At 36.2% G+C, this 27,847-nt stretch overlaps 1 protein-coding gene across 1 annotated transcript in view; it reads right to left on the bottom strand.

The window, feature by feature from the left end:
* The window catches only part of UBE2D1 (ubiquitin conjugating enzyme E2 D1), a 31,957-nt gene extending 4,812 nt beyond the window's left edge, over window positions 1–27,145 (bottom strand). Inside the window, exons 1-4 of the mRNA XM_029931718.1 lie at window positions 26,904–27,145; window positions 3,161–3,224; window positions 3,037–3,068; window positions 936–1,013 (exon numbers count right to left, since the gene is read on the bottom strand). Of these exons, the coding sequence (XP_029787578.1) occupies window positions 936–1,013; window positions 3,037–3,068; window positions 3,161–3,224; window positions 26,904–26,927 (198 nt within the window). The 5' untranslated portion in view covers window positions 26,928–27,145. The remainder of the gene's footprint in view (window positions 1–935; window positions 1,014–3,036; window positions 3,069–3,160; window positions 3,225–26,903) is intronic.
* Window positions 27,146–27,847: the final 702 nt, after the last annotated feature.

The raw sequence follows: 27,847 nt of genomic DNA, 5'->3' as shown, positions 1-27,847 counted from the left end.
AGCATCTACTTTGTGCACACATAGCTATTGGGAGTATGAAAGCAAAAGAGTCAGTATCCCCTTTCCCCCTGGGGAATTGAGAACTATTTTTGGAATATAATAAATAAGCCTGTAATAGCCAGTGTGACTAGCTGAGTAGTACCTGAATAATTAACCATGGCTTCCATCATCCTTCACAGTAATCTCTTTCTTAATTTTAAAATCACTGGTACTTGCAAGCAACACTTGGGTCTAAAACTAGGGTGCTGACATTGTTCCAGAGGGAAGTTTAGGGGCCTCAGCCTGTTACTTATCCTAAGGACTCTGCTAACAATTCTAATTTTCCACAAGAGTTGTTGCTATATTGTTTCATATATATAACGTTAATCAGGTATTCTTAAAAATCTAAAATAATTATTCCAAGTGACAAAATTTGTTAACAAATCTCTCCCTCCTTGATGTCACCATCATTTATTTCCTCTTCAGGTCTAGTCTAAATTCAATTTAATAAGAATATGTTTTTATTTTCCCTACCATACTTAATAAAGGGACTGTGTCATATTTACTTTTGTATTCCCCAATGTAACAGAACATTGGAGGTGCTCAATAAATTTTGTTGAATACTTAAGAACTGAGAAATGAAGTCAACTTTAGAAACAAAATCCCCTGAATAGAAAAGTCTGATTTTTGACTATAAAATATTTCCCAAATTAAATATATCTAATGAGGACAGGGAAAAAAAGGTAAAGAAGCTAATTTATAGTATATCAGATACCACCTTTTGATTACAGAAAATCACTAAGTGATTTTCTTACTTTTGAGTGAGAAAGCATATTTTATATTCAGTGATTTGAACATGATAAACTACCTGAAGTCTTTGACATCATGAACACATCTTGGGGTAGAGAGTAAAATCCCTGATAAAGGAGTCACACCAATCATAAAAATAAAAATACCTTTGGTGGCTTAAAAGGATAATCTGTCGGAAAATGTACAGTGAGAAAGAAGACTCCACCTTGATAGGCGCTATCAGGCTGAAATTACAAATATTTGCATCAGTGTTTGGTTAGTGTATTAATTTAGTAACCCAAGATGATTCCCCCCAAATATATTTGGGGAAAAAAAATGCCATCATTTTTGTCATAAGTTCAGATCACTTACCTTGAAAACAGGTTTCCCTTTGCAGTTATGAAGGAAGACAACAATCATGACGACATCATAGTTAAACATAAAAAGTGGTATGACTTATTCGGTTTTGTCTGTGTGTGAGTAAAGATTTTTAAAGATTGGTATACACACAAGATTGCTTAGAGAAAGAAGATTTTTCTGCACAAGTAATCAGTATGGGAAAAAGGGTTGGGGTTATCTTTACCTTCTTATTTATAAAACTTAACTTCTGCTAGTCCTTTAAGGAAGGGGCAAGAATAGAGATAAATTAAAAAGACCAAGTTATAAAAGGGAAAGGCTAAGTAGCACACAATGCAGACCTCCAATCTTCACTTATTAACAGTTTATAATATAATGTGGAAAATGCAAAAAAAAAAAAAAAACCTCAAGGCAAAACTAGATAAATTCAATATTCATTGAATCAAATTAGGAATCAACTTTACAAAAGGAATTTAAATTTCATCAGGTTTCTTTATGGCAATTAGAAAATATATTTAATGTTACAAGTAAGAAAAAAATGATAAAGAAAAAAGGTAGCAAAACCCCTAAAAATCGATTTTAATTCCTTTATATTTAATTAAATTTATCATGTTATATTACCACTTTGGTAATAACAGCAAGACTATCATTACTTCCTTCTTAAGTTTCTGCATATACATTAGAGAACTGAACCATATAATTACTCTTACTATATATCCTTTAATTCTAAATCTTCAAAAATTATAAGGAATGTAAAAAATGTAAGTAATTACAATCAACAGATATGGTCTGCTCAGATATTCAAATGATATTATAGAGTGACATATTTGCATTACTAAAATAAAAGGGGTATGAGTAACATAATTGTAACTATTTGCTACATATGATTCACCTAAGAACTATCTGTGAAGGGCTATAATTCAAGTGGTAAGGGTGGACCTTTAAATAATAGTATTTTGAAGGTTCTTAGTAAGCAATGAAAAACAACTAGATTCTTAATGTTGTTGTTTAAATAAATATGTTGCATTTTACCCTTTGATAAACTAACTTAATATAACAATTTAGTAATTTGAGACATTTTCCTATGAAAATTCAGCAACTGTTGTTGTTTTTAAAAGTGAAACACAAAGCAATATGATTAAAACCTCTATGGCTTAGTAGATAAAGCTCTTTCAGGAGTGGGAAGAGAGAATGATATTCATGGAAGCATGCTATTAGTATACTCTCACCCAGAAGGTAGTCAATGCCCATTCTTATGTAATCAGATTTTTGTGCAAAGAAAGAAAAGCCTGTTTCAAGACATAACTGCCTCTTAGGTATAGAAAGATATAATCTTAACAAAGGTAGGTAAGTGTTAAGAAAAGCCAGCCATAAAATCACAGGTAATTCTGAGTTCAGTACAATACAACAAAACTAAAAAAACCAATCATGAGGTGGCAAAGATAGATCCACTGTGATATCTCATCCATTCTCTCACACACGGGAACAGTGAAGAATGTTACTGTAAACTGGTGCTTTTTACTTTTAGGTATTCCATTACTGAGTTAATGAGACTCATTTCTAACCTACTAAAATTTATGATGTGAGACTAATAATGATTAGTTTTGAACAACTGACTTTTGTGTTTAAAAACAGATAAAGCAAACACACAGCCTGGTTGCAAACTGTGCATGATCCATGACTCTGTATAATAATCAAGGATTTGGCAAAGGAAAATTCACAGTGATCCTAGCAAATATTTGACACCATTGCTTTAGAAATTATCATATATCCTTTAACCATATTTTTCTTCCTGAGTGATTCAGAGTACAAGAAAACTTAACCTTAGCCACAAACATCTGATTAAAGGTGAAATGGCAAGAATGAACTATGGCTGGGAAAATTAATTTCATATTTGTGACTCATACTTACAGGTCCCATAATAGTTGCTTGCCAGTGGAACACTGAAAAAACAAAGGAGTTTTAGAGTCATTAATAAGTGTTCAAACCAATATTATTAATGATAGCAAAATCCTAGTAAGAAAGCAATGCTTACAGTCATCTCCCACAGGTCCAGCTGAACAATGAGCAGGTGGGTCACGTTGTAGATCACTTAATTCCTGTAACAAAGCAAAGATACTTACAGTTAATTGTTTTTCCAGCAAAACAATCATAATAATTCATGAAGAAACAAACTATTTACTTCAAAATCATTTTAGGCAGTTCTATTCAAAATATGAAACAGTAAATGTACTGTTACTGATTGGTAGAAGAGGATGGCAGATATGAAATTCCTTTGTGAAGAAGCTCCAAACCTTGAAAAAATTAAATTAATTAAAATAGTTTTTCTCAATATTCCTAAGACTTTATGAGTATCTATTGTATGCAAAGTAATTTATACAAGTGCTATGTATATATGAATGCTAGAGGGGGTGCCTTGGTGGCTCAGTCCATTAAGCATCCAACTCTTGATACCAGCTCAGGTTGTGATCATGAGATTGAGCCCCACATCCAGCTCTGTGCTGAGCACAGAGCCTGTTTGGGATTCTCTCTCTGTGCCTCCCTTGCTCATGCACATGCTCTATTAAAAAAAAGTCCATACTATAAGAATATATGATGGAGAGAAGTCACACCATATTTGGAAGGCTACCGCATTGATTCACATGCACTTTTCTGCACTAAAGGAAGCAAAGGAAGGATCATGGAAATGACAGTTGGGTAGTCCTGGGTTGACATTCTAGTTCTGCCATAACTAGCCTCACAAGCCTTAGGGAAAGCACTTAACTTTCTTACCTTCACCCCAAATTTGAAAGGTATAAATTCAACATAAATGATTGTACATTAGGCTGAAGGTACCCACTTTAAGTTTGGAAGATCAGAACTTGTCTTTGAGGAAGCGGCATCTAAATTGAAAAGTAAAGGATGAATGGGAGTACGTTTGGGGGGAAATGAGGGACACTGTGAGGTATAGCAGCAAAAGATGAGGCTGAAAAGGAAGGCAGAGGCTAGGCAAACAACTGAGAACAATACATAGATTGGGGGTTTCTAAGAAGCTACATGAGAGGGGCCTGGGTGGCTCGGTCGGTTGAGTGTCCGACTTCGGCTCAGGTCATGATCTCATGGTTTGTGGGTTCGAGCCTCGCATCGGGCTCTGTGCTGACAGCTCAGAGCCTGGAGTCTGGTTTGGATTCTGTGTCTCCCTCTCTCTCTGAGCCTACCCTGTTCCTGCTGCCTCTCTCTATCTCTCAAAAATAAATAAAAAACATTAAAAAATTAAAAAAAAAGAAGCCTCATGATCTAATTTGAAAAATGGCTGACTGGTTTTTGTATAGAACAGATTAGAGATGCAAAAGAGAAGCTGTTAGAATAAGTGAGAAAAATGAAGGCTTGGGGTAGAGAAGTAGCAATGAAATAAAAGTGGACAGAAATGAGATATTTTGAAAGGCCTACCTCTCATAAAGATTAGTGGCAGCTAACATGTACTCTATGTTTTATTGTCCTAACCACACTCAGTAGGTAGGTGGTATTATGATCCCCATTTTACAGATGAAGAATAAGGGCAAACAATTCACTGTGTCTCTAGATAACTAGTATAGGATAGAAGTAGAATTCAAAACCTGGCAGTCAAACTTCTAGCTTTTTAGCTTCACAAATGTAGATTCCTTACTGAGATGGGATACTAAAAGACAAGTTCATTTGGAAAGTACACATATTGAATCGGGGACCCCTGTGATATCAAAGGGAAATTTAGTTCATCATGCATGCAGGACTGGGAGGACTAGATTAAAAATTGGAAAATTATTGTATCCACCCAGTATTTAAAACTGTTGGAATGATATAAACCTTTTCATAGAAACACATTTAAATACCTATTTCAGCAAATCCAAGATGCCATTGAACATAAATTAAATCCTTATTTTCTGTACCAATAATTAAGGAGAAATGCTATCAATTAATTTTAAGATACCATCAATTATAAAATGCATTCAGATTTTAGACATGTTAAAATGAAAAATATGTGCACCTTAGAATCATTGCACTATGGTAATTATAGTAATGAGTTCAGTGGTCTAACAGAGACAAATAATGAAGAGGATGTGGTAGGCTTTCCTAAGAAAATGATCTTTGAGCTTAAAACTGAGCCAAATGCAAACTCTGGTCTCCTTCCAAGTCTTCTCCAGTATATCTTGGTACCTTCCTTTCTGTTTTTGTTGCTGTTATCTTCACAGCTGGTGCTATATTCTTCCTGATAAGAATTTAACAGCAGCTTCTTTGGTCTAGGAATAGTTGAACAATAAAAAGGAAGATTTCAGTCTCTGACTTAGCAATAATGGTTAAAAAGCAAGGCTTTGAACTTCAAGTCCAGGTGCCATTACTCACTTGCCATGTGATCTGGGGCAAAACATTTTTTTTCCCTCTCTAAATCTTACTTTTCTCAAATGTAAAGTGGCATTAGTACCTTTATCTAGTTTCCAGAACAAACAAGAGAAATGATATATATGAAATGTATAGCAATCCCTGACATGTAGTAGACATTCAAGTAAATGTTAATATTGAATGAATAACAACCGTCCAATTCTCTACTAGCAGAATGCAATTATTTAACCACTTTAAATGATTGGGGGAGGGGTGTTCCCAAGTCACAGACCCATTTTAGATGACTATGCCATATCTAATAGTTTTCTAATCTGGGCTTTTACAAGATTACTTCTGAAAATATTAATCACGTGGAGTTTTCTAAACACTAGTGTAAGTGGATAAATGGGACTAGTTTGCCCTTATCTTAACTACAAACCTAGTTATTTAACAAATGAGTTTCTGCAGTTAAAAAACTAAAAGTTATTTATTTCCATGTATATATTTTACAGAGCTATTGTATGTGTGAATATATCAATTTAACATAAATACACAAATTTATTTTGTATACTAACAAAAATTTTACTCCAAATCATATTTTATTTGTAATAGCTTTGAATCATGTTCAAATTTCAAATGTTAGACTATTCTTCAAATTCTTTTAAAATATTATAGAAAAATAAAGGTTATCTTGTTTTTATATTTTTGTGCCCTGATTCCACCTCCTGTTAGGAGCAGTTAGAGCTGAGGACAAGAGAGAAAATCTCACCACCGAACTGTAAAGGTCAGGTTCTTAAGTTGTCTATTTAAAGCTCACTTATTATAGGATAGAAGCAGCTGACAATACATCAAACATTTCTTAATAGTTAGATTGATCATTACTTACTAATAATGACACTAATGCTTAGGTGAGGAGCCTAACACATCCTAGACCTTTTAGGATTCTAAATATCTAATGTCCTATCCCTTTCTCAAACCACATCTCTAGAAATATGCCCTGATATATCTGTAAATATGAAAATGAAACTATTTGGTCTGGGAGAGGCAGAACGACCAACAGTAAACAAAAGCCTCGAAATATACTCTTCCTTGCCCACAAAAATATAGATCCTAAAACTGAAAAAAGAAAAATGAGGAATTCTGAGACATGCTAAGGGGGTAAAAATATATAACAAACAAAAACTACAACCAAAGAAACCAAAACCTCAGCCTTTTGTTCTTGGTCTATTCAGCAGCCAGTGTATTTTTTTGTTGTTGTTTGTTCTTTTTATTTATTTTTGAGACTGAGAGAGACAGAGCATGAGAGGGGGAGGGGCAGAGAGAGAAGGAGACACAGAACCGGAAGCAGGCTCCAGGCTCTGAGCTGTCAGCACAGAGCCTGACACAGGGCTCGAACCCACGAACGTGAGATCTGACCTAAGCCGAAGCCGGAGGCTTAACCGACTGAGCCACCCAGGCGCCCCAGCCAGTGTATTTTTAAGATAGGACATAAAAAAACCAAGAACCATGTATCCTTGTTAAATTCTCTCTTCTGATTTAGTTTACTCCAAGCTTTTCAAAAATTATCTTATTATCTAATTTATAGTTTCTCTGATTTAATTGGCATTCTTATCTACTTCTAGCATCACAGCCACATATATTTTCTATTAAAAACAATTTAGAGATTCCTGTGTTATTTCAAAAGGAAATTCAAGGATTAGTAATCTCTTCCTTTGATCCTCTCCCCACTGTCTCAGAAAGAATTATCACTGAATTATGCAAATTGCTCAAGTCCATGAGATCCTCACATAAGCACCAAAGCTTAACCTCATATTTCTCACTGTTCATGGAAGCCCCTCTAGAACACAGTTTACAACCTGACCCTGGCTCTGACTTCTTGAACACTTTTTCCTATTCCACCAAGTACCTCGAAATCCAGACACTATAGACTCTATAGATAGTCTCCCAATAACTGTTTCATTTAACCCCTCACCTAGGCCTCCTTCTTCATGGCCATCGTTTTACTGACTAAAAGTAAAAGGTCTCAAAGACAAAAAGCACTTAAAACCATGTATTTTCTTAATTTTTTAAAAAATATTTTGGGGCGCCTGGGTGGCTCAGTCGGTTAACCGGCTTCGGCTCGGGTCACGATCTCACGGTTCGTGGGTTCGAGCCCCGCATCAGGCTCTGTGCTGACAGCTCGGAGCCTGGAGCCTGCTTCGGATTCTGTGTCTCCCTCTCTCTCTGACCCTCCCCTGCTCGCACTGTCTCTCTCTGTCTCCCAAAAATAAAAAAATTAAAAAACATTTAAAAAAATATATTTTTTGGGGCGCCTGCGTGGCTCAGTTGGTTAAGCCTCCAACTTCGGCTCAGGTCAGATCTCACGTTCGTGGGTTCGAGCCCCGCGTCGGGCTCTGTGCTTACGGGCTCTGTGCTTACAGCCAGCTCAGAGCCTGGAGCCTGCTTCCAGTTCTGTGTCTCCTTCTCGCTCTGCCCCTCCCCCTCTCATGCTCTGTCTCTCTCAGTATCAAAAATAAATAAAACATTAAAAAATTTTTTTTAATATTTTTATTATTTATTTTTGAGAGACAGAGAGACAGTGAGAACAGGGGAGGAGTAGAGAGAGAGAGAGGAAGATACAGACTCCAGAGCAAGCTCCAGGCTCTGAGCTGTCAGCTCAGAGTCCGATGTGGGGCTCAAACTTATGAACCATGAGATCATGACCTGAGCCAAAGTCAAATGCTTAATAGACTGAGCTACCTAGGTGCCCCTAAAACCATTTATTTTTTTTAAGAACCTAAAGTGTTCTATTTTTTTCATATAGTTTATTGCCAAGTTGGTTTCCATATAACACCCAGTGCTCTTCCCCACAAGTGCCCTCCTCCATGACCATCACCCCCTTCCCCTTTCTTCCTGCCCCTCCAGCCCTCAGTTCACTTTCAGTACTCAAGAGTCTCTCATGATTTGCCTCCCTCCCTCTCCCTGACTCTTAAAACCATTTCTTTTTAATTAAGAGGTATGTGTGTGTGTGTGTGTGTGTGTGTGTGTTACAAAAACAAAACAAAGCAAAATAATGCTTTGCAAAGAACAAAACCAAGAGAGAAATGCATAGTGAAACACTCATAAGAGCATTCATTACCCAAACCAAATCATTGTTGACCTCTTAGAATACTTCTACCCACAGCTTTGGTGGAAAATAAGCAGGTCATTTGCTGTTGGAGAGAGTGTGAAGACACGTCCTTTTGGAGGGCAATTTGGTAGTAACTGTGAAAGTGGAAAATGCATATGGTCTCTGACTCAGTAATTTCACCCCATAGTAACAACTGTCCAAATACCCAAAGACACATATATCAGGATATTCAGTGAGGCATTTTGGATAATTTTTAAAAACCTAAAGATTCATCAATAAAAGAATGGTGTCATGATATAGCCACATTATGAAACACCATGCAGCCATTAAAAAGAATGAGCTAGATCTGTGTGTTTTATATAAAGAGATGTTATGTACCTATAATACAGCTTTTGAGTGAAAAATACAAGTTACAGAAGGGTATGCCCATTAGATTGCATATACTATAATATAGATGCATAGAAAGTAAATAAAATACACAACAAACTATTAACTGAGAGTGTGTTGTCACTTCTCGTTTATGTCATATTGTTTCAATGTTTAATAATACTTTTGTAACTTTTTTTTAATGTTTATTTACTTTTTGAGAGAGACAAAGCACAAGCGGGGTAGGGGCACAGAGACGGGGAAACACAGAATCCAAAACAGACACGAGGCTGAGCTGTCAGCACAGAGCCCATAACTCCGGAACTACAAGATCATGACCTGAGCTGAAGTCTGACGCTTAACCTACTGAGCCACTCAGGCGCCCACATTTGTAGTTTTTTTTTTTTATAGTTTATTTATTGTCAATTTGGTTTCCATGTAACACTCAGTGCTCATCCTGTCCACTTTTGTAGCTTTTTTTTCTTTTATAGTTTATTGTCAAGTTGGTTTCCATGTAACCCCCAGTGCTCATCCCAACAAGTGCCCTCCTCCTTGCTCAGCACCCCCTTCCCCACTCCCCCTCCCCCATCAGTCCTCATTTTGTTCTCAGTATTCAAGAGTCTCTCATGGTAGCTTTTTAAAGAAAAAATAAGTGTTTTTTTTTTTTTTTTTTTTTTACTCAGGTTCTTGGGCATTTTAAAGAAGATTTAAAAACAGGTTTTTTTCCCTCTACACTTATAAAAAGCATCTTCTCTTTTCACTAAGTAATTTTTATAAGATCAAGGAAAGACTGAAGAACTGACTCAAAGAATATATATACTAACTAAAGAGACATAATAAATTCAATGTGGGGACCCAGAATGGATCCTCATAGGAAAAGGACCATAGAAAAACTGGTGAAATCTGAATTAGGTCAGTAGTTTAGTTTATAGCATTGTACTTTATGTTACTTTCTTAATTTTGATAGCTGTATGGTTATTTCAATTGGGAATAATTAGGGAAATTTAGGTGAAAAATATATGTGAATTTTTTTGTATCATTTTTTGGTAACTTTTCTCTAAGACTAAATTTATTTCAACATAAATAATAATGTAAAACTTTTTTTATAGGTTTTGCAAGTTTTTCTAGAACTTAATCCACTACTTTCTTTTCCAAGCTTGCTTCTTTTCCTGTTTCCTAGATCTATTAATGGAATATTAATGGAATCACAAGGCTCAAAAATCCCAGCATTGTTTGACTCTTCTCTTTCTCTTGTCCTTCATGTATAGTCAGATGAAGAGTACAATATATTCTCAATACCTGTTACACTGCTTATCAGTTACCCCCAATAACCAAATACAGTACAATTATAATTGCTTCCCAAATCTATGCATTATATATAGAATAATCTTCAAAAGCAGAGCTCTATTTCATTCTTTCCTTTGTAAATTTCAGTGGCTCCCCCATTGCTCATTAAAACCAAACTCAGCCAATGAAGGCTTTTCACAATCTAGTCCCAACCCTACATACTCAGTTTGGTTCCCTTTCACAAGCTTGCCCACTAATACTCCACAGAAGTCGCGTGGGCTTTCTAAAACACTTTCAGGAGGTCTATGAAGTCAGCATTAATTTCTTAATAAAACTAAGATGTTATTTACCTTTTTTCACTCCCAATATCTCACAAGTATACAGTGGAGTTTTCCAGTTATATGGCATGTAATATTATAAGGATTCAGTTCCTAAGCAGATATGAGAATACATCTATCATCTATATACCTGACTATCATGAGATCTGAACATGTATAAAACAATGCCACTTCCTATTTTTTGGTTATTGTAAGTTTTTTTTTAATTCTTATTTATTTTGAGAGAGAGCCCGCGAGCACAAGCAGGGGTGGAGGGAGGCAGAAAGAGAGAGGGAGACAGAATCCCAAGCAGGCTCAGCGCTGTTAGCTCAAACTCACAAACCATTGGATCACGCCCTGAGCCCAAGTCAAGAGTCAGATGCTTAACCAACTGAGCCACCCAGGTGCCCCTGGAAAAGTTATTTTTAATAACTTAATCTGTAATGGTTTTATTATTTCTAAATTACTATTTTTAATTTTGTTTTGGTTTCTCATGATAAACATTAATAGATATAATCTATATGAACAAAAAAGCTTTTTGAAGCCCTCAATACTTTTATAAGGAGGTATTAAGATCCAAAAGTTTGAGAGCCATCTAGTTAGGTTTCACCTGATTACTTGGTTGTAACAAGGTTAAGTTTTCATAATTTTATTTCTCCTATAATAATCTTCCTTCAATTTCCCTATGCCCAAAATTTACCCATTCTCCTTAACAGTGGCCATCTTCTCAATAGCTGCTGAACAAAGTTTTCAGTCAGACTTGGATGAAATCTGGCCTTGCACTAACCCTTACTAATGTGACTCTGGGCAACTTAACCTCTTTGAGTATCAAGTGCCTTATCTGGGGATATCACTGGTAACCCTGAAGAACTTTATTGAAAATTGAATGAAAATGCAAAAGTACCTAAATATTTGACACATATAATAATAATAATAATAATAACTAATTTCTTCTCTCCTTTTCCTCTTCTACCAGAATGTTTTGTTTTGTTTTTTGTAAACTATGGCTTTAATGCATTTTATTCATGGATTCCTCCATAATCCTTAGCACAATGACTTTCACACAGGGTGTGTGATATTATTTGAGCTAACCAATAAAACTTAAGGATATAAGTATGGCTACTCCAGCTTTCTTTTGGCTTCCAGTCACATGGTAGATATTTCTCCATCCCCTTACTTTCAATCTGAAGGTGTCTTCAGGTCTAAGGTGAGTCTCTTTTAGGCAGCAAATAGATGGGTTTTGGTTTTTGATCCATTCTGCTACCCTGTGTCACTTGACTGGAGCATTCAGTCCATTGACATTCAGTGCTATTATTGAAAAATATGGGTTTAGATTCATTGTGTTCCCTGTAGAGTGCATGTTTGTAGTGATGTCTCTGGTACCTTTATTCCCTGCTACGTTTCCCTCATAGAGTCCCTCTTAAGATTTCTTGTAGGGCTGGTTCGGTGGTGATGAATTCTCTCAACTTTTGTTTATTTGGGAACACCTTTATTTCTCCTTCTATTTTGAATGACAGGCTCGCTGGATAAAGTATTCATGGCTGCATATTCTTCCAGTTCATCACATTGAAGATTGGATAGACCTTGAGAGTGTCATGCTAAGCGAAATAAGTCAGGCAGAGAAGGATAGATACCATATGTTTGCATTCATAGGTCTAACAGGAGAGACCTGGCAGGGGACCATGGGGAGAGGAAGGGGGGAAGAGAGACGGGGAGAGTGAGGCACACAGATCAAGGGAGACTACTGAGTACTGAAAACAAACCATGGACTGAAAAGGGAGGGGGAAAGAGGGAGGGGGTGATGGTCATGATGGGGGGCACTTGTGGGGAGAAGCACTGGGTGTTATATGGAAACCAATCTGACAATAAACTATTAAAAATTTTAAGGAAAAACATGATAAGCAGGGAACAGACAACTCAAATTTCAATCTTTTAGAAATACAAATGATTAGAATGCTTGGGTGGCTCAGTCAGTTAAGAATCCGATTTTGGCTCTGTTCATGATCTCATCTCAAGTTTGAGCCATGCATCAGGCTCTGCTGACAGCTCAGAACCTGAAGCCCGTTTCAGATTCTGTGTCTTCCTCTCTCTCTCGGACTCACAATCTGTCTCTGTCTCTCTCTATTTAATAAAAACATTAAAGAAATACAAGTAATTAGATTTGGCAACAGAATCAAAATCAATTATTCCCATAGGTAGTAATGCAGACTGCATATAATAAAAAGAGTATTGTAATAACAGGGGTTAGGAGAGAAGAGTGCAGTTCACTTAAAAACATGAGATAGCCTTTCAAGTAACATATAATCATACTAAAAATGAATCTCAAAAGTTAATCGTTTAAGTATTAAAAATCATGCTGCTGCCCCACTATTTTCCATTTACAGAACATAGGATTATCTAGCAAAATAGCTAAAGCAACACAAAATTCTCATTAGCAATTTTGGGGTTTTTTTTTTCTGGTTTAGAAGACCTCAAAATACTAAATATTCCATCCTTATTGTTTATTTAGGATGCTGCTGACCTAATGTCAGGATACAGCTTTTGGTTGCTTTTCTGACAAGAATTAGGGGTTTGTGCTGTGTTTACCAGGCTCAAAGTAAGTTGTCTTTCAACTACTAGCAATCCTTGGTGACAGAGCTTGCTTAGGGATAGGGCTGCAGTTTGTGGTAATGACAGAGTTTTTTGTTATTGTTGTTTTTTGTGGCATGATCAATTTAACCAGTGGACTAATTATAGCAGAAGTTTATTAAACTTTTTCACATCCTATCTAGTAGGGATCATGATTCTGTTTTTATACTATTATCCCACCTCTACATCCCAATGTTTTAAAGACTTAACTTAATGATATCAGCTTCTGATGCTTATAAACATCCTCCTAAGTTACCAGTCAGGCATATTTGTTGATGATTAAACTGAGGCATGAAATTCAAGGAGAACTGATCTGTGGAAAAAAATAACTTCAAAAGATACAATTTAAAAGTATTGCAAAGAGGGGCTCTAGATTCTTAGAAATTTAAAAATGGTTCTATCTCCAATAAAACACATTTAAGGGTAGCCATACACCTCAAGAGTCCTATTCTGAGTGTGTTTATTCAAGTTTAGAACATCCTAAGGAGTCTTAGTTTTTTCCTAGGACAGAAGTGTGATCTAGTAAGGAACTGGCATAAAATATCTTTACTGACGCAAACTACCTTTGAAAAAAAAATAAGTGCAAATATGAAACATTTATAAACAAGGTTAGTAGATCTGGTTACTTTGCGAAAGCCACATATATTGCCTCAGCTATCACGTCCTACTCTACTCCTTTAAACTTGTGGCACACTACAATGCTATTATACTTAAATAAAATAACCCTTATTTGTAAAAGGTGCATTGCTGGAGCAAAGAAAACTTAATATATTTTGTTTTTGTATTTGCCAGTTATTACAGTTAGGGCTGCTGTATTTTGCCACACAGGGGGTATCTTTCACACACTTTAATGGGGTGGTATCTCCCTAGGGCTCTATAAAGTATAACTGCAGAAAGTTGCACACGGAAAAAAAATGGACAATATATTCTTTAAACCCAATTTATGATATTATCACTATTTTTGATAAACAAATAGCACTTTTGATATAGGAGCAAAAGTGATGGTATTTGATATATGAGTAGGACCATCAGTATCTACTTTATCAATGCATTTCAAATGGAAAGAAAACAATGGCAAACCCAGCCTTCAAAAATTAAAAGTGAAGTCAGCAGCATTCTAGTGGAGGAAAAGAAAAATCTTTTCAATAGATGGTCATCTGGATATTCATATGGGAAAAAAATAAACCTTGACATCTCCCACTTCAAACTATATCCAAAAGTCAATACTAAATAGACCATAGGTTTAAATTTAAAAGATAAATTACTAACGCTTTTAAAAGGAAACATAAAATGTCTTCATGACCTTGGAGGAGACAGAAATTTCTTAGGCAGGACCCAAAGGGCACTACCTGTAAGGGAAAAAATGAAAAATTTGGACTTGACTAAAATCAAGAACATTTGTTCATCAAAAGACACATTAAAAGTATTAAAAGGCAAGCAAACCATCTAATAGGAGAAAATATTTGTAATATATATATATATATATATATATATATATATATATATATATATTTGACAAAAGAACCACATCCAGAATATATAAAATCTTTATCTACAGATCAATTTTTAAAAGACAGATTTGAATAGGCACTTTATAAAAGAGGCTGGCAAAAGAAAGGAAGAAAGAAAGACAGAAAGAAAAGACAAGATAAGACTATCCAAACAGCCAATATATATATGAGAAGGGGCTAAGCTTCATTAGGCATCATGAAAATGTAATTAAAACCAAAATGTTATGTTCCACAAACCCAACAGAATGGTTAAAATGAAAAAACCTGAAAAGAGTGTAAGTGTTGGCAAAGATGTTAGGCAACTGGAACTCTCATGCTGCTGGTGAATGAGGCAAAGTTTGACATTAACTACCAAAGGTAAACACAGGAATACTTAATGACCCAGCAAGTTTACTGCCAGGTATATACCTAACAGAAATATGTAGATATCCTATAATGTTAACAGATGCCTATCAAACATTGAAACTAGTTATGATTCCATATATGAAAGAACTCATCATAGCCAACACACTGTGATTGCGTGTGTGTGTATGTGTGTGTGTGTGCGTGTGTGTAATGTATGGGTGTATCTTCCAATCATTTCCAGTGACTTTTAAAATCTAAAATTGAAATACATAGTTGATCCAATTTCCTTCTTCTCCTTTGACACAAAGTTAGCTTAAAACAAACTAACCTTATACCTAAACACAAATCAGGCAATAAATACCATCAAAGTGGTGAAAGTATGCCCCAGACAAAAGTAATCTGTGTCAGTGAAAAAATTTTCTATTCCAATGTGAGTTAATACTCAAATAAAAAAACTAGAATATCTAAACTTCAAAATAAAAATATAAGATATTGAAAAGAAAGGCAGATTTTGACTAGAACTATAGAAGCATTATAAGTCCACAAAAATGTGTACTTAATGGATTTATATAGCCTTACATGGCTAAGTACCTCTACTCTCTTTCAGATTTCTATAACCCAGTAGACACAAAGGAAAGTACTGAGAGGTCTGAAACTGAATTTTAAATTGACACAGATGGCATGTTTATAACACCCCCACAATATGCTTCGTGTTTGCCATAAAACCAATCTAGATACAGTTCCTGCCTTTAGGGACCTTAAAACCTAAAAGTAGATGAGGCAGCCTAATTCAAAAAAAGTAAACAAATAAAAGGAAACAAAGAAGGGAAGCTAAGAGAAGAGAGGCCTGCATGAATCTTTCAGTTCCCAGAAGGGTAACAGTCCAACCTGAACAATGGAGAATGAAAGCTAACAAGTCAGAGCTGCCTTATTTACTATCAAACTTAATACGACACTATGCAGTAAATATTCTCTAAAAAATTATGCTGACCAGACTGAAAAAGCTTGGTTGCTCTAGCTTTAATGTTCAGAAGGTCTAAATCTCTGTAACAGATACAATATATACTCCACTGGATGTGTGTAAGGGACATTAATGCACAGCCTGTGCATAGGGACTGTTTTACAGTCCAAAAGCTAAATTACCAAATCCAAAGCATATGAAAACATTATTTCAAAAACCTTGGCTCAAGAGGCAATTAATTCATGTGACACAACCATCTTTACCTCAAAACTCCTAAAACAAGACAGTGTTTCTTACCACATTGCATTTTTGATGTTGTCTCCAAAGGGATATATGAGCTATATTTGATCTGTCTGTAAATAAACATTTTACAAGTTTACACTTCAGACTCTGATCTCCTTCCTTATCCACCTGACTAGAGCTATTTCAATAGATACCAAACAATCGTCAGAAGGTCCCCATATACAGAGCCTCCTTACACCCATGAATTAAAGAACAGCTTTATTATTATTAACCATGTAGATTTTTCCTGGAATACTTCAAAACACTGATGGCATCCAATATATAAGTCATAGGAACCAAACTCATTTCAAAATGATCCTAGCTGTTTTTTTGGATCAGGTATCTCTGGTAAACGCTGTTTATTAAAAGTAAATGATAATATCTTCACATGGCATGCTATTCCCAGTAGGAAGGATATGTGCTCAGAGAATCTAGAAGTGTTCACAGTACTCACAGTGACCCACAGAGGAAATTTGTGCTTCTCTTCCATGCAGGTATCACTTTTCCAAGTGAGATGCCCTGCTCCCCAAATATATGTGGAGAAGGTCATCTAGCAGATGAGGTGTGAGCCACATTTTATGTGGGGAGGTGCTATCTAATCCCTTTTTCAAATAGGGACTTGCTGGCCCTTGGCAAACAGTGCAGCCCAGAGATAGCCGGTGATAACTTCCAGTATTTAACCAAATGCCTGTTATTTTTGTCTCTTCTATATATGTATTTTTCAAATGTAATCTAGACAAATTATACATGATTGAATACAGTTTTATGACATTTTGTACTTCCCACTTTCTTGTACATATATCTGAATATGATTAAATATTCTACAATATGAAAAAAATAAATGATAATAATGCAGCCAAATTCCACACAAAATATGAAGAAAGCAGTTATGCTACTGACTTTGTTACATCAAAATAGTATTTATTGAACCAGAGCTATAAAGAGCACAATATGAAATAAATGTTTGATGTCAAGATTAGAGACATTATCTACCCAATGTCTCAGATCTGCAACCACTTTTTCCCAGTGATTTCTACAGCAGCCATGATGGCTATATATATAATGACTTTTGATTTCCTGAAATATTAGTTTGCCTGTAATTTCAAACACAGGTTCCTCTTAAAGAGAAGACTCCCAGTTACCTCCTTTACATATAATATTTCCACCATAGGAATTACATAAATAAAAATGTATCTCATATAAATCTAAGGTATCGCAGTAAAACTGTATTTCAGCCTTCTTTATGAAGTATTGTGATAAAAATATATTTTTCCAGTAATCCAAACTCTAAATCTTAGAATCACCATCTGATTCCTTCATCATATCCCACTCCACTCTCCCATCCCCTCATAATAATCAGTACAAGTTGTTCAGATTCTGCTTCAGTCCAAATCCATCCCAAAGGGTCCCAGGATATAAAACAAAAACAACAACAACAAAAAAAATAAGGTCCAATGGACAAAAATGTCTGAGAAGAGCAAGAAGAGACATTTTAGGATAAGAAGCCAAAGTTTCATTAGGGAGACAATATTAAAGCCTTAATCTGAGAACAGATTGGGTAGTAGGAGTCTGAAGAGACTGCCTTGACCACTGAGCCTCAGAGATCTGATCTGAAAGGCCAAGTAGGGGTAGGCATGTGTGGGTCAGATCAACTCAAAAAGGCCAGGGTTTCTCATATAACCCTCTTTTCAAATGTCTTCTGCCACCATCCTAGGTCAGACACTCTTTGGATCTCACTTAAGTAACTGCAGTGTCTTAATTGACTTGTCCTATTTCTCTACCAAGACACTGTAGTCAAAATCATTTTCTCAATGTACCAAGTCAAACCCTTTCAGTATTTTTCATGAGCCTTAACATAAAACTTACAAATCCCTAAAATGGCTCATTACCAGGCCCTCAAGCATCTGACTCCTTCTCTCTGCATCCCCAATGCTCTCTGTACCAATCATAACTTTAAAGTCACCCAAATGCTAGGCTGTCCCTTGTTTCCTTTTAGATAGAAGACTCCTAAGCACACTCATTCACTTTACCTACTTTCCTTCTACCTTTACGTCTCATCTTAAACACATTTTCTTAGGTTTTACTTGAACCCTTCAAAGGGTCCCTGCTATATTCCCAAGGAACTCTATATTTCCCTTTTCATGACATTTATCTGATTTGTAATTACAAATAGTAAACAATCCTATGTTCTGTGAGGGCAAGAATGCCTACCAAAAATATGATTAAGAATGTTACTTCCTTACTCAAAAAACCTCAATAGCTTCCCAAACTTCCCCAAATTTAAAGTATTAAGTACACATTTCTCATGGTGAGTCTTCAAGGGCCTCCACAGGATGAACTTTCATGTCTACTATTCCCCAAATGCTTCCCAAAGGCAGGATTATCTGTTACTTCCTAAACAAGACAAGTACTTTCTGGTGCTTTCGCTTCTGTAGCTTCCTTTATGAACCATATCTTTAAAAATGCTACCCATTCCTCCAAACCTATATCCAATTCCAACTGCATAACATTTATCCTGATCTTCCCTAAATAAATTTGGTCTCTCCCACCTTTGACTCTCTTTCTGTTCAAGTATGTTATGTTTTCCTTATTGTACTTCCCTAAGTCTACCTAATCATTACAGTACTTTTCTTACCATTAATAGTTTTAAATTCCTTAGATAGTGATGGCTATACAACGCTTTTCCATATATCTCCTTATTTCATTTTGTATATGCCTTATATACAGAAGGTGCTTCATAAATGCATTAACTAGAATTCCCCCCCCCCAAATCTACTACATGGGGTAGCTGTATAAGGCAGTTTTCTAAATATGTGGATAAAACAATCCATAAAGTATAAAGATATCTGTGAAACACACAGAAGCTACATGGAATTAGAAAAGCTTGTTAGTATACTGGTACAAAAAGAGAACTATATCTTATTTGCATCACAAATAACTGCTTTTTAATTAAAGAATAAGACATCTTAAAAGACTCATTATAAATCAGATAGGACCACGGAAATTACCTAGTTCAATGCATAACATTTCTAGATAACGAAAATAAAGACTGAGTTTTGGGCCAAGGTCATGAAGCCAAAGTTAGAGCAAAGGTTCAGACCATTTGACTTCCACTCCAGCATTCTCCCCATCCCTAAACAATACTCACCTCAAGGCTATAGTAACTACAGCCCATTATTCTTAATCAACATTGGAGCCAACAATGCTCCAGTACTTGAATTAAGGCCATTTGCACAATTTCAGCCATACTCAAGAGAAGAGAAACAAAAGTGTGACAAGTGAGGGAATGAAAAGGGATTCTTATTATCTTTTCTCAGAAGCTTTAATTTTCTAAAAGGTTAGAAATGAACACTACTCCATAGGCTTTTAAGAGTGTTTGTGTTTAAAGACACTCTGAGAGGCAAGAAAAACATGATAGGAAATTACAGGCAACTTTTCAAAATGCATAATACAATTCTAATACATAATATGCAACATAGAGCATTTTCAATTCTACATTATTAAAAGTTACTATTTACTTCATAGTAACCAAGAAAGATGGTGCTTCACAAAAAAAAGAAAGAAAAAAAAATGAAAGAATAAAAGCTAGCAGCCTATTTCTTAAAAACTACTTAAAAGACCAACATATCTTTCAATATTTACCAAATATTTGTTATTATACATTGCTTCTTACAGTTCTATCCCAAATAGCTGTTATATAGCAGGCACTTAATAAGTACTTGCATAATAAATCAATTAATCTTAATATCACTCAGCACTATTCTTTAATACTGTGGTTGTATATTACAAATGCTACAACTTTTAGTAGAAAACAATAAGCATTGACAGTTTCTACCAAATTGAATGGTTTCCAATACAATACTTTACACTGTGTATGTGAATATATATACACACATATTTTTACATATATTTTCATTTGCTCTCTATATGTAGATATATATGAATGTGTGGCACATATTTTTGATAATATTAATTTTACCTAAGGATCTTATGCTATTAAACAGTGATTTTTATACTTTCCTTACAGCCATTCATAACAAGAATAACATGATACATATAGTACAACCTAGCACACATATACACAGGCACAGGCACAAATATATAATTAAAATAAAGGTTTCATGAAACAATACTACTCTTACTATACCTAAAGCATTAATATTTTCTATTCCATTTTTTAAAATGCTATTTATGACCCACTAAGTTGGTTTCATCACCACTGTTCTGGAAGCTCATAAAGTATAAGAAGACACTAAGAAGGTCTAAAATAACCAAGGCTCTACAGATACCAACCAGAAACTGGCTAAATGAAGTCTGGAATTCATTAAATATTTTCATTCAAAAGTTATGTTGAGCAACTGAAGGGCATCACTATTGTGGAAGGATAAAGTACAGACCATATTCTGGGCCATAAAACAAGTCCCAAATATTGAAAAGGAGTCAAATAACAAGTTCTTTGTTCATAATGGAATTAACTCAGAATCAATAACAGAAAGCTATCTGGAGGTGCCTGGATGGCTCAGTCAGTTAAGGGTCTGACTCTGGCTCAGGTCAGGTCCTTGCAGCTTATCAGTCAGTTTGAGCCCCACCTTGGTTTCTCTGCTGTCAGAGGAGAGCCCACTTCAGATCCTCTGGCCCCCTCTCTGTCTGTCCCTCCCATGCAGGCTCTGTTTCTCTCTCAATAATAAACATAGAGGAGAAAAGAAAAGACAAGACAAGAGAAAGGAAAAGAAAAGAAAAAGGAGAGGAGAGAAGAGAGAGGAGAGAAGAGAGAGGAGAGGAGAGGAGAGGAGAGGATAAAGAAAAGAAAAGAAAAGAAAAGAAAAGAAAAGAAAAGAAAAGAAAAGAAAAGAAAACTATCTATAAAATCACAAGTACTGGGAGAATATATAATATACTTCTAAATTACTCAAGGGTTGAAGAATCAAAAGGGATATTAGGAAATATTTTTAACTAAATGAAAATACAACACATCAAAATTTAGGGGAAGCAAAAACACAGGCCAGAGTTTTACTGATTTAGAGAAGAACAATGAGCATAGGCCATCATGTCTTTTTGGTTCCCTCCAAAAAAATCCAAACTCTGCTCACGTAAGGAGGGTAGTAATTTGGATTGAGAATCATCAAATTATTTGTACTACTAAGGAATTTTTTTTTTTTTTTTTTTACTAAGGAAGTTTAAAGTGAAGGAAGCAACACACCAACCTTATCCCTGTTGGAAAGGCTTTCATAAATCTGAAAGGAGACTAAGCATCTAATAAACAATGTGGTAAACTGAAGGAAAAGAGCCACCAAAAACAAAACAAAATAAAACAAAATCCCCCAAAACAGAATAATATGAATAGAGAGCAGTGGAGGAAGCAGCCAACAGGATGGGTAGCACTAAACTGTAAGCTTCAGGATGGCAGCTTCCTCCCCATACAAAGGACAACTCCCAGAACATACTAGCCTCTAATACTGTCTAATGTGTGTAACTGAATCTTCAAATTCATCCCAGAACCAATTAAATGCAGAAAAAGCAGCTCTTCAGAGGCGATCTTGACCAAGACAGGCTAGAAATAGAACCTGTTTTACCTTCAGACAGATGTTCTGAGGCGGCCTGAGGATCCCTCCAATTCCCTGAAAATCTAGATTATATAAGAGGAAAGAGGACAAGTATTTCAATACCTGTTTTTAATTAATGAAACATCAGTTCATCCACTGTTAAAAAAAAAAAAGGTGGGAAGACAAGAGAGCTAATACATTATAGACAACCATTAATTCAGTTTGATGGAAAGAATCAGGCTTCTTAACTTGACTAATAGCACTCATTAAATATGCTTTCTTTGTGAATTTCAGGGAACTAACACATGTAAGGATGCTAATCTGCTTTACTGGGGGCAATCCCACATCCTGTTAACTTGGTTTTTATAATATGTGTTTGGCTTCCTAAAAGAGGCATAAACAGCCTCATTAAGATCTATGCTAATTATTTCCACAGAGAAGGACCTCAGACCTTTTTAACTACAATAGGTTATCTTGTTTTTTCACTTTTTTGTTGTGATAAAAAAAAGAAAAATACAGGATATCCAGGGCAAAAGGAAGATTGAGCTTAATTACAATGATTTAAAAGCAAAACAAAACAACTGACACTGTGGTTTTTTAGAAAAAGAACACTTTCTTCCTTTCATCCCAAGGAAAAACCCTTCATCCACCAAGAAGCATAAATACTGTGTTCTCCCTTTTTAAAACTTTTGTTAAAGTTATATCTTTCTTTTTTCTTTTTTTTTTTAATGTTTTATTTATTTTTGAGAGACAGAGACAGAATATGCATGGGGGAAGGGCAGAGAGAGGGAGACACAGAATCCAAAGCAGCTCAAAGCTCAGAGCCTGATGCAGGGCTCAAACCCATGAACTCTGAGATCCTGACCTGAGCTAAAGTCAAATCTTAACAGACTGAGCCACCCAGGCTCCCCAGAGTTACATCCTTCTTTACTGAAAGAATCTGGAATCCTAGATTTGATCTTGCAATCTACAAGTCTTCCTAACATATTTGTGCCATCTGAACAGTCAACTACTATTCAAAGCCACTAGAGGGTCTAAACAGCTATATCAATTCATAAATAGTTTTCTCAAATGAAAACTTCACAATGAAATGATACTTTAACAGAATATTTATAAATTACAATTATTCTAAATCCTTTTGGAGGAGAAAAATTTTAAGTGATGGAACAAGAATAAACAAAATTATATTACTCATTTACCATGTTAAATGATTCAGTGTACATTACTGGAGAGCAGAGATTTTAAATGTGTGATACATCTGTGAAAATGATTAAATACGCCAAGGTCTTAATACCATTTTACATGCATATAGAAAGTCCAGTTTGCAAATCACAACTATAAACTCATTTGACTCTATATGTCTATTGATATAAACACAATAGATATGAGTCCATTTGGATAAGAAAAGCCATGTACTAAAATGGTTAAGAGCATGGAATCTGAAGCCAACTGCCTGGTTTTGCCCCTAGCGCTGCCACTTACCAGATATGTAATTCTGAATACAATTACTCAACATTTCTGTGCTTCCACTTGGGGATAATAATTATTTCAACTTCTTGGGTTCACAAATGGTTAAAACAATACATGTCAAACACTTAGAACAGCATCTATCACAGAATTACCATTACATATTACATCCTGGTTGTACTTAGCTACAGTATCATTGCAGAGATAGGGAAACAAGCTAGTAAGTCACAGACCAAGAAATAAAAAAACAGATCTTCTCTTTGATGCTCTATCCACAAAGGGCTGGGTGGTTTTTATAAGTATCCTAAGGTTTTCTAGACTGATGTAGAGTGTTTTGTGGAATAGTACAAATAAAAAAATTCAGCAGCTCAAACATTTATAAAGTTGTATTTTAATCTTCTTACATAAGAAGTTTTAAGTTAAATTACTTATTAAAAAAGCAAATATTCCATTTTGAGGAGTATTGTATCTGTGTTGCTATATTTACAAAACAAAACTTCTTTGTTTCACTTTTCAAAAGACCAAAAAAGCAATAATATCATATGATAGTATGGTGATCATTACTTCAATTTGTCAAATAAAAAAAATCTAGAAGCAAATATACTAAGATGATAATAATGACTATATTAGGATCTCCTTTTATTCTTCTGGTCTTCAAAACATCCAGTATTATGATATAACATTCATAATTTTAAAAGTGATTTCCAAAAAAAGTTTATCAAGGATTAAACATAGTACTGGTAAAAGAAACACTTAGAAATAATTCTAGAAAATAAGTGATGCCCAGCTGAAAAACTATCTTCCTTTTTCAAATATATCTTAGGTATCTTTCCGCAGACTTTGTCCAAACTTTTTCCCTTTAGTGATTTAGGTGACTGTGGTAACATCTTCCACTATATCTAAAAATAGGGCATGGGTGTGTAAATTTATGAGCTGAAATGCAAAATGGCACTGAATGTTTAAATAAGAGTATTAAGTCATTTAGCATACTCTACTATAAAATATTTTTAAATCATTGACATCTACATGCTTTGTATATACATACAATTTTAATTCAACCATCTTTAATCTTTTCATGTGAGGTGGAGAAATGTGAAGTCATGAATTTTTTTAACATTCTCAAATATGCCAGCCAAGTCACTTCTTCAGAGATTAACTTAGACAAAATGTTCCTTCACTCCTGGACTCAAGTTCCTTCTTTGAATATTAAGAATAGGCTAGACATCAGTGGTTCTCAACCTTCTTTCCACCCCAGCCTATCTGAGGGATTCAACATCTTTCCATGTACAGCAGTGGGAACAGTCTGAACACAGTTATTTCTAATACACTACCCTAGAAGCAGTTCCAAAGCTGTTCTGAAGTGCCCCTACCCCCCCCTCAACTCCAAACTGCAGAGTTCTCAGAAGTTCTATACAACCTTAAGGTCTGCCACTTGAGGAAAGGAAAATCACAACCCAATGACAGGAAAGGTATAGGACAGTGTTATTTTAATACACTTACAAAGAAAGATCAAAAGTTAATATTCATCTTCTTTGGTTGGAACATGCCAAGATTCATATATGAATTTATATACTGATGACATCGAAAAAGGCTTTGTTACTGTACATAAGGCAAACAGCACACCTTACCTGGAATTGGCTTCTAATCAAGGAGGTGTGAAAAGTAGGAAGAAAAGTGGGAAATCAAACAAAATAACACCCCTTAAAGTTTGAGGGAATGGAACAAGTGACTAGTGAAAAGGGAGATTTGTGCAACTCAACTTTTCTGATAACAAAAAGGGAAAGCCAAAGACTGACATATGGAGATGGGACATTATGTAATCCCCAATTTATTCTCCAAAATATCAATTTGTTACAGGCCTAACATCAATTTTATGGGATTTTTTAAAATCAATTAGATTATAAACTAAAGATATGACTTGGCTGTATTCCTATTATAAATATAAGCCAAATACATGGGCTCAGGATGGTGACTGACAATTATCCAGTAAAGTATTCACAAATTCACAAATAGTGAATACGTTTTGTACATTTTCTTTGACTGTATACTTACTGTAAGCAAATTCTACACTATTTAAAAGCTATTGAATAGGCAAAGTCTTGTGAAGAATTCTCACAAGCAGGAAATGGAATTTTAAAACTTCCTTGGAATGTGTGTTGTTAAATTCAGATGTAAGCCAGTATTATCATCATCACTTGTAAGTATACAGGGCATGGCAAAGATGCTGATTAGGGCTTTAAAATTAGGATAATTTTGAATGTATAATTGCATTATCTTCAAATCAGAAAACAGTAAGCAATAGATGTGGAGTGTTAACTCTATGTTTTATAATTAAAGACCCTCAAAGGCACAGACACACACACACACACACACACACACACACAAACAAACAGTATTTTACAGATTCAGTGTTTGAACAACAACAACAAAGTCTGGACCTGAAAGTTGCTGTCCTCTGTACCAGAAGATGACAGCACGATATATATGTATCTCTATTACTTCATGCCTGAAAAAGCTAATAAAAATTTTCTAGCACTGATTTCTCCTAAAATTATTTACAAGGCATGTTGTTTGTTGTTGGCTTAACTTGCTGAAAAACTCCCCATTTAATATATAAATTCTCAATGTTCTCCACATAAACTGTAATTGTAAAACCTTTTTAAAACTTGTGTCAGTGAACAGAATAATAACCTAACAAAATATAAAATTGAACAGAAAAAAATGCTCCAACTCCAATTTTGTGGGATGTTTACATCTGAAACAGTAGCAATAAATATAGTATTATGCAAGGGAAGATAATTCCTTACACAGAGTTGAAATGGATAAATATTTGTCGAATAAACGTATACATTTCTTCTTCAATCTATACTCATGTGTCAAAGCATCAAACAACTTAAATTGTGGCAGTTTCTGTTGTGTCTCGAACTTTACATGTGAGGGGGGAATAAAACCTGTTTGGCTTGACTCACGATGAATCACAGCCAGGAGGTCATCTTGTTGTGTATCAGCAACTATGTTTTCACTACAGCTATGTGACCTGAAGTGGCAGCAGAAGAGGTACCAAAATAGATGAAGCAAGAGGCTTCTCCTGGCTTCTGGGCCCCAAATGGGCTTTTCCAGCCAGTTGGGGATCTGAGCAGGAGCCAATCGCAGAGGAGAAAAAGAACCAACCCACAGTACCGAAGAGAAAGGCTGCAGGCCCACCACACCTTCCTTGCCCTCTCCAGGAGCCCGGAGAAACAACATAAAAGAGAAGGCGCTTAAGAAACAGCGTGGAGAAAACAGCATGACAGGGGCCAAAACTAGACCGGTATAGGACAAAATCCAGTCGTGACCGTGAAGCACAGATTTTGGGAAGGTCTGAAGCCCGAGAAGGATCTCCACCCTGGGGCTCCCGGGGCAACTCTGGAGCGAGAGCGCAGCGCGGCCCCAGCCTCCAAGCACCTCCGGCCGCCCGGGATCTGTTCCAGCTCCCACCTCACCTGTCCAGTGCCTTCGGGCCCGGCAGGCTTCTCTGGCCAGGTCCCCGCCCACCCTCCCAGAGCGTCTTTCAGGACCATCGCCCGGGTGAGTGTGGGCAGGGACCGAAGCGCACCCCGCAGTCCCAGGCCTGGCCTCTGCACTCACTTTCTGAATCCTCTTCAGCGCCATGGGTCAGGGAGGGCGGCGGGGACACGGGCCGGCTGGGGTCGGACGTGGGATTCTGGGGCGTAAGGTAGTCGTGGGCTCTGCTCGCTCTCCGCTCTACTGGCTCTGCCCTGTAGGTCCCCGGCTCGCAGCTCGCTGACTCGCTCTGGGCGCCGGTGCCTGTTCCGTGAGCGCCCAAGCGCCACTGTGCGCGAGTGTGCGGGAGGGGTCGCCGGCGAGACTCTTTTGTTTCCGCTTTTGCTTCTGGGAAGGATCCTGCGCCCTCCCCGCTCACGCTCCGCCCAGCCTGGCACACTGGGAAGTGTAGTTCCAGCCCTGTCCTGGGCCGCTGGCCCCTGGCGGGTCGAGTTACTGCTGACTTCAACCTAGGCTTAGAGTTTCTTGGTCATGAGTTAGTCTCTGTAATTTGGTTTTGATCAAGTTATTGAACCTGAGGTATCCAATCTGTAGAAGAGGGATAACAAATTAGGAATTTGTAAATTTACAGGAATTTCCAATATGTGCTACAGCTGATCCTTTATTTTTATTCTTGTAGATTTAATTCTCAAACATATAAACTGCCTAAATTTCTCACAAATGCACAGACCTACCAATTATGACTCCTTTCTTACCTTCTTAGTTTCTACTTCGAATGGCACCTGCTCTATCCAGCTCTATCCACTGCTAATCCTCATGCCCTCTCCTCCTTGGAACTCCACAAATTCTGAGGTATGCCATCACTATTGGCTCCTTCCCTTGCTGTCACAGCACCTACTCAATACAGTCTACTCACACTCCTCACTCCCTCAATTCTTATGAACTTGTGTGCTCATTAAAACTTGGCTTCTACTTCAGCACAAGAAGAATTGGTTTTCACCAAGGTTATGCTTGAGCTTCTGATTACCGAATCCAATTCACTCCTCATCCTTACTTGTAAGAGTTGC

The sequence above is a fragment of the Suricata suricatta genome, chromosome 2 (assembly GCF_006229205.1).
Source record: "Suricata suricatta isolate VVHF042 chromosome 2, meerkat_22Aug2017_6uvM2_HiC, whole genome shotgun sequence".
NCBI lineage: Eukaryota > Metazoa > Chordata > Mammalia > Carnivora > Herpestidae > Suricata > Suricata suricatta.
This window is presented reverse-complemented; position numbering and strand designations above follow the sequence as displayed.